This window comes from Hyaena hyaena, unplaced genomic scaffold (genome assembly GCF_003009895.1).
Source record: "Hyaena hyaena isolate Hyena2069 unplaced genomic scaffold, ASM300989v1 scaffold_356, whole genome shotgun sequence".
Lineage (NCBI taxonomy): Eukaryota > Metazoa > Chordata > Mammalia > Carnivora > Hyaenidae > Hyaena > Hyaena hyaena.
Genome location: NW_024080985.1, coordinates 650,509 through 663,483, shown reverse-complemented (window position 1 = coordinate 663,483; position 12,975 = coordinate 650,509). Strand labels below are relative to the sequence as shown.

Genomic DNA, 12,975 nt, shown 5'->3' with positions numbered 1-12,975 from the left:
CCAAATTCATCACACTATTTAAACTTGCACAATTCTGTCCTTCTCCGGCTTCCTAACCTTTTCTGCACAGACTCCCCAGCACCAACTCTTGATTCACTTTAACCAACAAGCTGTCTCTCCCCGTTTCTCCCCTCCGTGGCCTATGCAGTGATCCAGGCCAGGAACTGCCTTTCCTCTCCTGTCCTTTGTATGAATCCTACTGCTCGCCATCAGGTCCAGCAGAAACCTCTCCTTTGGGCTGCTGTGGACTTCTCCCGGGAACATCTTCAGCACACACGCTTTCCCACCTCATCCTCTCCTCTGGACATCACCTACAGCAATCTAGACATCCACAGGGCCCGGGCCAAGTCTGATGCTGTTTCTGGCTCCTGCACAGCTGCGTATGCTCGCTGATTTCAAAGGAGAACCAGCTGCTTACAAACACCTGTAGAATACACTGTTTAGAAGTGGCTGCAGGGTTTTTAAACCAAGTAATTTTAAGTTATTCAAGCTCATATTGAGCTAGGACAGGGGGCTATACCTGGGCCTCCTGCTTAAAAAAGAAAACAAAAAACTAGTTTAAAGAAAATGCCACATTCTTTTTCTATAAACTATAATTCTTGAACTTAAACTTTACAAAACTCCTGCCCACTCACCCCCAGTCCTCCAACCACATTTTACAACAACCATAATTGGAAAAAAGGTGTCTTTTACTCCTAAAATATTACTTCCATCAGCTAAACATTCATAAAAACACTCTCTAGTGTACAGCTGTTATTCTACCAGTGAGAGGTGAGGGCCCAAGAGCAGACCAGTAAGAACAAGGAAGTTCTCTCTTCCCAGAAGTCAGGAAGCCACTCTCAGCTACCTTTTCCTGGCAGCAGGAAGTTGATGCAATGGCAGGAAATCAAAGATTTTCTTTCAGCTGTTTAAGGAGTAGGCCTCTTCCAAGATATTTTTTTTTAATTACTCAAATGGGCCATAAGGGGCAAGAGAGAAGTGAATGATGTTTAAAACTAAACAAAAAGAGTTCTGATGAATCACAAAGAAGAGTTCATTTAAAAAAACAACAACAAATCAGTTAGTGAGTTTATCAAAACAATCCTGGATATATAGAGCTGGCAGTGAACACCCTCCGGCCATTTAAAGGTCGTTCTTTGTTCTGAAAATCAGCATCAACTAACTAGCCTAGGAACTAGGAACACATTAGTTCCTGAAATGGTACGACACAAAGAATAAAACATAAAACGCTGTTTCACAGCCATATAGTTCACACCCAAAACAGGACAAATAGGTACATGAAGGCTAGAACAAAATAATCCCAGGATGAAGCAAGGACATCAGTGCTACGCAGGTAAGCAGGAAAATCTCACAGACTCAGAGAATATCAGAGCAGCAATGAACCTCACATTCCATTTTGTCTCCTCCCTTCATTTTATAGTTAAGCCTAAAAGAAGTAAAACAGTTGGCCCAAGGCTAGAGTTTGTCCCTAAACTGGGGTCAACCACCTCAAGGGAAGGTGTCACCTTCCCCAAAGTTTAGTGAGTCACGCCTGGGTCAACAGAGGCCTACTCACACCAGTGGAAGGCCATGGCTATGGCGCCCCCACAGGAGGGGGTAGGGAGAGGAAATGTGAACAGGCTTCAGAAAAGTCAGTCTTTCTAGACTTTTCAAAGGAAAAGAAGAGCCATTAAAAATCTCAGTCTTAAGATGACCAAACTAAGGTTGCCTGGGTGGCTTAGTCGGTTAAGCATCTGACCTCGGATCAGGTAATGAACTTGTGGTTCGTGAGTTTGAGCCCGTGTTGGGCTCTGTGCTGACAGCTCAAAACCCAGAGCCTGCTTCAGATTCTGCGTCTCTGTCTCTCTCTGTTCCATCCCCGCTCACACTCTGTCTCTCTCTCTCAAAAATAAATAAACATTAAATTAAAAACAATTTTAAATAATCAGACTATTTTTCTTACTTTTCTTTCAGTTCCATTTAGTAACCACTGCAGTTTACATTCAATAACTACTTTTAAAATGGGATTAAAAAACTAGAACAGCACACCCAGACCTGCTGAATTATCCCAACTGCATATTCTCCCAAAGACTAAATAAAAACATTAAAAATACTGTCAGGGCATGACTAGGAAGCAAATCAAGTATGTGCTAGTCAATTTAACCTTCTTGTCCCTCTCCAATCCACTCTCCTCCTAGCTGCAACTATGTTCTTTTAAAAAAACACAACTCTGATCAAGTCACTACCCTGCTTAACTCTCCAGTGGCTTCCTCCCATGACAACTCCTGATAAAGGCGGAATGTGCAAGGCCCTGAGTATGCTGGGCCCCATCTGCCCACTCAGGCTCCTCTCTTGCAGTGACGCTCCCCACAACCCCCCCACACACTTCTCCCCGGCCCCCCACCCATGTATGCTCCAGCTGCCCAGCTGCCCCTCAGTTCCTCCAATGAGGCCAGCTCCCTCCAACCACCAGACTTGGGCAGTGCCATTCCCTGTGCCTGGAACAGTTTTCTAACCTCTCCCACCCCCATCCTGCCTTCAGTTCCTCACCTCTGTTTTGCTTTAGTTCTAAGCATAATTATTTCTATCTTCTCAAGGAAGCCTTTCCTGACCACTGTTATCAACCTTCACAGCACCAGGCAGCTCTACTTTGTAGCACTTACTGCCATGAAAATTTACAGTAAATTATGTGTGTATTCCTCTGATTAATGCCTGCTTCCTGCATTCAACCATAAGCTATGTGTCTCATGCTCACCATTGTATCTCCAGCACCCAACAGATAAATATTTATTGAATCTTTAAGTAAAGAAAAAACAAACAAATGATGGGCCTAAAGGGTGGACTTTTAGGAAGACATAGCAGAGAGACTGAAGAAGAGTTTGTCACTCCCTTTTTTTAAAAAATGTTTTATTTATTTCTTAGAGAGAGAGAGCGACAGAGACAGAGACAGCATGAGCAGGGGAGGGTCAGAGAGAGCGGGAGACACAGAATCTGAAACAGGCTCCATCCATACTCTGAGCTGTCAGCACAGTGCCTGACACAGGGCTCTAACCCACGAACCATGAGATCATGACCTGAGCTCAAGTCTGACGCTAAACCCACTGAGCTACCCAGGCGCCCCTTCTTTTTAGCCCAAGCTTTTATTATTTTTTTTTAATGTTTTATTTATTTCTAGGAGAGAGAGAGAGAGAGACAGCGTGAGCAGGGGAGGGTCAGAGAGAGAGGGAGTCACAGACTGAAACAGGCTCCAGGCTCCAAACTGGCAGTCAGCACAGAGCCTGACGCGGGGCTCGAACCCACGAACCGCGAGATCATGACCTAAGCGAAAGTCGGACAGTTAACCGACTAAGCCACCCAGGCGCCCCCCAAGCTTTTAAATATATGTACTTTCACAAAGAGAACAATGGGGGGAAAAATAGAGGTCTTTCACAAAGGGCTGAAAAAACTAAACCAAGATGGTTAATACACACATTAGTCTTTTAATTAAAAAAAAAAAAAACTATTCATTTTCCAATCAACTTTTAAAGTCACTCCTTTCATATCAGTGATTCTTACCATACTTGAGAATTACATTAACAATGGGCAGGTCACCAGTCCTCAAAACAACTGGTGTGAGTAGGCCTCTGTTGACCCAGGCGTGACTCACTAAACTTCAGGGAAGGGGACACCTTCCCCTGAGGTGGTTGACCAAGATTTAGGGACAAACTCTGGCCTTGGGCCAACTGTCTCATTTTTCCCTGACAGTTCTCTTTCCATATTCTTTGTGATAAGTGAGAAACCAAGCCGTCCAATAGAAATATAGTATATGTAATATATAATATAATGCAATTCACAATTTTCTAGTAATCACATTAAAAAAGAAACAAGTGAAAATAATTTCAACAATATATTCTATTTAACCCAAAATATCCCATATATTATTTTTAAATGTAGTCAGTATTCTCAAAACTTACTAATGAAACATTGTACAATCTTTTTTGTACTAAATTTTGGAAATCCATTTTGTATTTTCTACTTACAGACATCTTTTTTTTTTTTTTTTTTAATATAGTTTATTGTCAGGTTGGTTTCCATACAACATCAAGTACCCATTCCAACAAGTGCCCTCCTCCATGCCCATCATCTATTTTCCCCTCTCCCCCATCCCTATCAACCCTCAGTTTGTTCTCAGCATTTAAGAGTCTCTTGGGGTTTGCCTCCCTCCCATTCCTTAACTATTTTTTTCCCCTTCCCCTCCCCTACGGTCCTCTGTTAAGTTTCTCCTGTTCCACATATGAGTGAAAACATATGGTATCTTACAGAACATCTTAACTCAGATTAGCCACATGTGGCTAGTTGCTACCATATCAGACAGAAAGCCTTATACTATTCATGCTTCTAATAAAAGAAAAAAAAAAAACCTGGAGAAAATGATTTTAATGTTCTCTATATCAAAGAACCAATAAGGCATGAAGAGAATATTCACTAGAAACAACTACAAAATAAAAGGAGGAGATCCATGGTTACATGTATATTAATGTAACAATACCTTCTTAATTCGTTCATGACTTTAAAAGCTTTCTTCATATGCCAAGGATTCACTGTCACTGGGCAGTGTTTTTCAGTATTATCATCTTTTGAATCGAGAGGCTTCTGATGACCCTGCTTTGTGCATCTGTACATAAAAGAAAAGGAAAAAAAAAACAGAAAAGATCTTATTAAAAATAATTTAGTTCAGGTAATTAGGCTACAAGAGATACAACGAATCTCTCAAACTCATTTAGAGGAAGTCTCACAGTGTATCCCAATGTAAGATGAAGAAACAATTCAGGGCACTTTCTGATGGTCACTGTGATTTCAACAAAAAAGTGGGTAATCACCTCCATGGTGTCAAAGCTCTACCACAGAGGAGCTCAGAAAATTCAGGAAAAGTGGTTCAGCAGATACCTTGAAATAAAAATGCTGAGAAATGATCTCTGTTGGAAATTAACCTGCTTTTAACAATCTGCTATAGTCATACATTATTTACAAACCAAGACAGGAACAGAATCATATTTTACACAAACTTCAAAAATGTAGAATCGGATTTGAATTTTGCTCTCTACTACCAGGCTATTTATCCCATATATTTCAGACCTACTCTTGTAATGAAAGATGAATCCTATTAGCCGAAGTTTATTGAGTATTTACTATTCAGCAGCCACTGTGCTGTTGTTTACTTGCATTATTTGCTTAATCTTCACAACAGTTCCGTGAACTCATTACTATTATTATCCCCATGTAACAGATGAAAAAATGAAGGCAAAAAATAATTTAAGTAACTAAATCATAGAGCTGGGTAAGAGCAAAGTCAGTCTGACTCTGAGTTCATTCTTTTCACTAATGTTCAATACCATTTTCTACCTTAAGCAATGGTATTTAACTTCATATTTAAACATAATTTTTAAGGGGCGCCCGGGTGGCTTAGTCGGTTAAGCGTCCGACTTTCGCTCAGGTCATGATCTCGTGGTTCGTGGGTTCGAGCCCCGCGTCGGGCTCTGCGCTGACTGCCAGCTCAGAGCCTGGAGCCTGTTTCAGAGTCTGTGACTCTCTCACTGACCCTCCCCTGCTCCTGCTGTCTCTCTGTCTCTCCTAGAAATAAATAAAACATTAAAAAAAAAAAAATTAAAAAAAAAAAAAACAATTTTTAAGAGCACAGACTCTAATTAATATTGCTGTATAAATTACTTTTTCGAGACTTGGGAGCAAAAAAATTAACAAATAAAATCAGGGTACCATGGCAGGGAGTGGGGATTAACTACTAATTGACCTAAGGGAACTTTTTGAGAAGACCACTGCACAACTCTAGAAATGTACTAAAAATCACTGAATTGTACAACTGTAATGGGTGAATTTTATGGCATGTAAATTATACCTCAATAAAGCTATTAAAGAAAAAAAGCAGGATACCAAATTAAGCCTAAAGAAATCACACTTGCATATATATCACACAAAGAACAACAGGCAAGCATCATTACTTATTGCCACATTTCTCTTCATTCCTCTTCCTTTCCTGACCCATTCTGAAAGAATCATTTATTTTTTAAAGTATTACATTTCATGAATTCACTCAGCAAACATTTTTTGAATGCCAACTATGTACCAAGCACTACTCTAGGCACTTGGAATCCAGGCGAACAATGAACAAAAAAAGGCTCTTTCCTCACACAGCTTGGAGTCCAGCAGGGGCAACGAGGAGGAGATGATATACAGAACAATCACTAAAATAGGAAGCACGTCAGAAAATGATCTATGGATAGAAGAAAAAGAGCAGGGTAAAAAAAATCAAGAGGATGGAGTGACACAACTTGCACAAGTCAACAGGGTCATCAGGTCACCAATAGTCCAACTGAGAAATGTGACCTGAACCAGGACTAGGAGGTGAGAGAAGATCGAGAAGGAATGAAGAGCCAGAGCAAAGGCCTGTATGTGCCTGGTGTGTTCCAGGAACAGTGGGGCCAGGGCTGGGGCCAGGGGACAGAGAGGAGTGCAGATCACGTAGGGCCTATGGGACACCATAAGGACTTTGGCTTTTACCCTGAGTGAATAGGGAGGCATCCCAGAAGGGTGACACAATCCAACTTACGTTTTCAAAAGGATCACTTTGGCTGCTGGCTGAGACTAGCCGATGTGGGCAAAGATAAAAGAGGGTTAACTATTTAGAAGAGTCAGTAGGGGATGCCAGAGCTTGGAGCACGGTAGGAGCAGTGATGAGAAGTGGCTGGGTTCTGGGTATATTTTAAAGGTAATGCCAACGAGGTTTGTTGATGAAATGCATGTGGCACATCAAAGAAAATCAGAATGACTCGAAATTTTTTGGTTTGAGCAACTGGAAAGATTGAGTTTCCATTAATTGGGATGGGGAAGGCTGCAGGTGGAACCAGGCTGGGGGTAGGAAGGTCAAGAGCTAAGCCTTCATACATGTTGGTTTTAAGACACCAGACATCCAAGTGAAGACATCAAATTGGCATATTAGAGTCTAGAATTGGATAGAAAACTTCAGCTGGATAGAAACATGGGGGTCATTGATTACACAGAAGGTACATGAAGCAATGGAACTCAAGCACTCAAACATTAATGTAACCTCCATCGTTAACCACAGATGCTATCCTTGCTCGGTCCTCTGTTCCCCAAGAATCAACACTAGTTGAGGCATCTGATTCTTCGAGGGTTTGCATACCAGAAGTGGAGATAAGTCCTGTTTCCCCTTCATGTGAAAGATTTTAAAGGGTGCCTTACAAGCAAATTGGTACAAGACCCTGACTCCATGGGGTGAGCCCATAGCTGGAATGGGACATTCCTGGAATGGGAATGGACGGTACATCCTACTCCCTGTGGCCACATGTGTGTGTGCATGCGTGTGTGTACGTGTGTATGTGTGCGCACATGTGTGTGGAGAGGGAGAGTTACACTGGCCTGAGAAAAAGAGCTAGAAAGTCTAGAAGCCAAAGATGAAAGAACATTCAGATCTGGCAGAGGGGACTGGGAAACATTTTATAGTATAAGGCTATTTCCCACCACCCTTTCATAAAGAAAACAGTAGGAAGAAAGGGAAATTATATAGATATAGGCAACCGATGCAAACTTTCTGACCACTTAACACTGAATGTCCACATGTATAGCAAGTTAAGAAGGTTTACATCAGCTTCTAGTTTAATGCTCAGAATGGAAGTGAAAGCAACTCAGCCCTAGAAAAATACCATTATTTAAGAGCCAAGGGTGTGTATATTTGCTTAGGAAATTATGAATTAAAACTCCCTGCATTAGAGAATTAACTTTAAGACAGTTACCATACAACAATCAATATCTATACTGGCACATTCTTAAAGCTATTTTCAGCTCCTGCTTTTTCTGATGTACTCCAGAAACTCTACAAAGAAAAGACTTTATTCAAAGGCTTAAAGGAATAAGTAAGAAATAACACTGATTTTTTTTTTTTTTAAGTGTTCTCTGTACTGAGAGCTACTTACAAATACAGCACCCTGCTGCACCGGGCTACCTTTTCAATGCTAACGTCCTTTCCACAATTTTCCATTTCCTATGTGGTTTTGTGTTAGACAGTCTTTCATTCAGAAGCAGAACTGAGTAACAAAATGACACATCATGCCTAAAACTACAGACGTGGAAAATGAACATATACTAGGAAGCAGCTAAATGGGAGGTCAAGGTTTACCCTTTAAGGTACATCAGTAAGTGCAGTTAAACCTTCTCCCTGCTTCCCTTCTGAAGCAGGGAGCTAGCCTTTTCCAGAGAAACTTCTCATTCTGAGAACCGCCTTTTTAAAATTATCTAGAAGAGATACTTCTTCAAGGTTCTTTCATTTTTAAGTCTTTCACCAACTCTAACTCGCAACCAGTCTTAAAACTATCCTATAGCCTACTATTATCAAAAAATACTCAAAATAGCTGAGGCTTCCAAGAGTCTGGATCCCAATACATGCCTATGTTTTATAATAGATAATCTTTGAGCCTTCCTTCAATGACTGACTCTTCTGCAAATTTCCAGCTGTGGGCAAGGTCGGCTTTTCAGACTAGCTAACTAGGTAACTCTAACTCTGTCCCAAAACACGCTAGTGACAGAAATGAATTCTCAGAGAAGAAAACAAAGTTTCTAACAGGACTGTTTCCCTCAAAGAGTCAAGATCCGTAATCAAGCAAAGGTTTAAATCTACTACAAGAATTCTGAGGCCATCTTAGAAATGAGGCATAGTTTCTTTAGATATATATTATTACTGGCTCTGGCATGGTGATCCCTAATGGTGGGGGGCAGAAGGATCAGAATGACCCAGGCAAGGAGCGCCTGGGTGGCTCAGTTGGTTAAGTGTCTGACTTTTGATTTCGGCTCAGGTCATGATCTCATGGTTCATGAGATGGGGCCCCGTGTCAGGCTCTGCACTGTCAGCTTGGAATTCTCTCTCTCCCATAGTCTCTGCCCTTCCTTGCTCATGCTTGCTTGCTTGTGTGTGCTCTCTCTCTCTCTCAAAATAAATAAATTCAGAAAAAATTTTAGGGGTGCCTGGGTGGCTCAGTTAAGCGTATGACTTTGGCTCAGACCATGATCTCATGGTTCATGAGTTTGAGTGAGCCCCGTGTCGGGCTCTATGCTGACAACTCAGAGCATGGAGGCTGCTTCAGATTCTGTCCCTCTCTCTCTCTCTCTGACCCTCCCCTGCTCACACACTGTCTGTCTCTCTTTCAAAAATAAATTTAAAAAACTGTTTTTAATTTAAAAAAAAATTTACATCGATGACCCAAACGATTTTTCATTTTTTTTAAATTGTTTTTAATGTTTTTATTTTATTTGAGAGAGAGAGACAGAGTGAGCAGGGGACGGCCAGAGAGAGAAGGAGATACAGAATCTGAAGCAGAATCCAGGCTCTGAGCTAGCTGTCAGTACAGAGCCTGACGCAGGGCTCAAACCCACAAACCGTGAGATCATGACCTGAGCTGAAGTCAAGACACTTAATCAACTGAGCCACCCAGGCACCCCCAAACAATTTTTCAAACTGCACATAACCATCCCTTTTCCCACAAGGATTCAGGCAAACCCTTTTTATAAGACTAGGTATATCTGAATGACAGCATCTCCAGGAGCAGGGGTGAGAGGCAGCTATGTATAATACTTAAAAAAAAAAAAAAAAAAAAGTGATGTCATATATCCCCACCACCCACTTCCCACTTATCTCCCACCCGGGACAATCATCTCAGATTGAGAACAAACACTTTAGATAATATGGGTTGTTCATGTTTTTAGGGTTTTCTGGTAGAAACAATGCTGTAACTCATGTGAATGATGCAGCTGCAAAATTTAACAGGGGACCAGGCGTTTTCACATTTAGGACATAAATACTTAGCCCCTGGGTGGCCACCTTCTTTGCTCTCCCCTCTGCCTGTTCACTTCAAAAGCTGCAAGACTCCCTTGCTCACAATGAGTCACCCACCATTACTCACAAACTTCTGCCAAGTTCACATCAGCAGCTGTTGTTTTCAAAGTCACCATCCATGCTACACTGCTCTGAAGTTTCTCCATTACTTTATAATATCTCTTCCATTTTCTCTGCCGTCTTCCCTAGCTTAAACTTCCACTCAGAAGCTGATTAGACTAACACCGCTCTCATCTGCAAGTCCAAGATATCAGAAGTAGAGAGATTCCACTATGGTCAATATTTTAACTAGTATGTCATGTGACTCGACAGTTTCCCAACGAAATACTCTCACATCCTTCATCTCACCCAAATGACCGCCTAGTATTTAGAGGCTGTAAAAATAGAGGGCTTTCTCCACTGGAAATGTGTTTTGGTTTGTGGTAGAGTTGTGGCTTCAGTTTTTGTAATCAGCTAAAGACAAAGAGACATGTTCTGCAGATTCTCTTCAATTGTTTGGAATTTAAACTTTCATTAGGTATAGAGCCAGCAGACTACCATCTATAAACATATGGTCCTGTTACCAAATAAATACAGCTTAAAGAAAGTTAATGTCTACCCTATTTACATGTAAGAATTTGGAGACCCACAGAACTGAATATAAGACATCCTGTGAGACAAAACAAAACCAAATCGTGCTATCCAGTCACAGAACACCTTACATCATAATGCCACAGAAATCTTGCCATTTGCAACGACATGGATGAACCTAAAGGGTATCATGCTAAGTGAAAAAAAGTCAAAGACAAATATCACATGATTTCACTTACATGTGGAATCTAAACTACAAACAAACGACGACAAAAGCGAAAAAGACTCATGATTATAGACTACAATCTACTGGTTGCTAGAGAGGAGAAGGTTTGGCGGGGTGGGCGAACTAGGTGAAGGGGATTAAGAGGTACAAACTTCCAGTTCTAAAATAAGTCACAAGGATGAAAAGTACAGCACAGGAATTATCGTCAATACTGTAATACTGTATTAGCTTTGCATGGTGACAGAATAGAAGGGAATGCCACTGAATACGTCAGTACAGCACATACCCTCCCAAAAGTTATGTTTCAGATTTGTCTGAGCTGGAAGAGCTGGAAATGCCTGATTTTCCTAAAAGGATTAGCAGCTAAGGCAGAGCACTGAACCTACTGGAGGACAGAGGGAGATCTCCCCACCCCTTCTTCCCTAGGATTTAGTTGTGTGGCTTTATGTTAAGTGTGCGGAGAAGCACTGGCAGGAGGAGGTGGTTGAGATGTCTGAAGTGGAGAGGTTGATGGAAGTTGGAATATAATTGCTCTCTGATAGTAGAACAATAGAGCTGTAAAAAGCTCTGCTTCAGTTCAACTCAGCTCACTCTCCCTCTTTCCCTCCCACCTACATGACAAACAGAGCACAATCAGGCACTTTTTGTCCCTGGCAGTGACTATTACCAGGAAAGGGACCAGGGGAAAAGCATGTCTTATGCAAGATCAATCTTATTTTCAAGAATATGTTATAAACAAACAGTTAACAAAGCACTGTCAGGGTGGGGTATTTGTGATGTGCTAAAATAGGGAGGAGGAGGTTGATGATCTATTTCAAACACTCCCATGTCTTTTATCAACCCTCGTTTCTGGCCTTTCTTTTGCCACTTTCCCTAGTATTATGGGCACTTGGCTAGTCAGAGAGGGCAGCAATTTGATTTGACAATTCAGCTATCTAGGCTACATTTTCCAACACTTGAATGGAAAGGCACTAGAAGAGGACCAGAATCAGCTAAAAGACCTGAACTGTATTCCTGTCCATGTCAAATACTAACCAAGTGACCTTGGGTGTAGTCACTTGGCCTCTCCGGGCTTCAGACTGTTTACTTATAAAACAGGGTGCTGTTATTCCACAAAAATGTCTAATACGAAATGTAATAGGAAAGTCAAAGATAATAACACTTCACCTACTTGCCTCAGGGAGCTGTACAAGCATTAAATACTGTATGAATGTAAACACAGAGTTGAGAAGAAAAATGTTGAGGTTAGGAGCCAAACTGAATATAGAGATATACTTTTATGGCTTTTATTGGCCTCCCTAGTTTTTAATTGCAACATTCAATTAAAAATTATTAGCAATACTCCATACAACCACCAGTGCTAATAAATCAAGTAGATAAGCACTGCCTCGACTCCGACTGCATACCCTGACATAAGCAGAATGGGGGATATGAAGGAGGCTGAATGCAGGACACTTCTCCAGTTACTGTCTAACTGGGGAGGCACATCTGCAACCACCAGGGAATGGCACAAGTCAGTACACAGGTGCAAAAACAGTGGGCTACTGATACTACCGGAATGCGAAGAGCAGCTGGAATGAATTAGAGTAGGGAAGACTTTGTGAAGGAAGACAGGGTTCCAAGTGGGCTTCGGAAGAATTCCAAGCTGTTTGAACCGGGGACAGAATGGGAAAAGGCTGGAGATTCCTGGCTTGTGATAAGGTAGAGTTTACTCTAGGAGGTCAAAGCATATAATACTTTTAAACACATTGTAAGATTAGGACAAAATGATAGCGGGTTCTGACCCTCTGGATAAGATAACTGGTTTTGGTAAGTCACTTGATGTGACTCTAAGATGTTGGGACCAAATAGTAGGTGGACTGAAAGGTGAGGAAACAACACATAGAGTTCAACAGGAGAAAAGGTAAGAGAAAAAAATGTAGGTATCAAGGAATAAAATATATTCAGGATGGGAGGGGTCAGAATGGATACTTGAAACCAAGACTACAGTTTCTGGGAGCTGATAAAATGTGGAGGATGATAAGGGAGAGAGGGAGAGGAGGAAGGGGAGAGGGGGAGAAGGGGAGAGGAAGAGGGGGAGGGGGAAGGGGAGGGAGGAGGGGGAGGGAGGAGGGGGAGGGAAGGGGGAGGGAGAGAGGGGGAAGGGGAGAGGTAACGGGAGGAAGAGGAAGGGGGTGGGAGAGAGGGAGGGGGACGGAGAAATCAAAGGCCATGCCAAGGCTTTGGGTATCTGGGACCAAAAGAATGATTATTCCATTGCTTATGTGCAGATGTTATAAAGGGAAATCAGTTTGAGAGC

General features: G+C 41.7%; 1 protein-coding gene across 1 annotated transcript in view; it reads right to left on the bottom strand.

Moving 5' to 3' along the window:
• The window catches only part of KLHL2 (kelch like family member 2), a 110,668-nt gene that overhangs the window by 92,682 nt on the left and 5,011 nt on the right, over positions 1–12,975 (bottom strand). Inside the window, exon 2 of the mRNA XM_039249954.1 lies at positions 4,508–4,633. Coding sequence (XP_039105885.1) covers positions 4,508–4,633 — 126 coding nt within the window. The remainder of the gene's footprint in view (positions 1–4,507; positions 4,634–12,975) is intronic.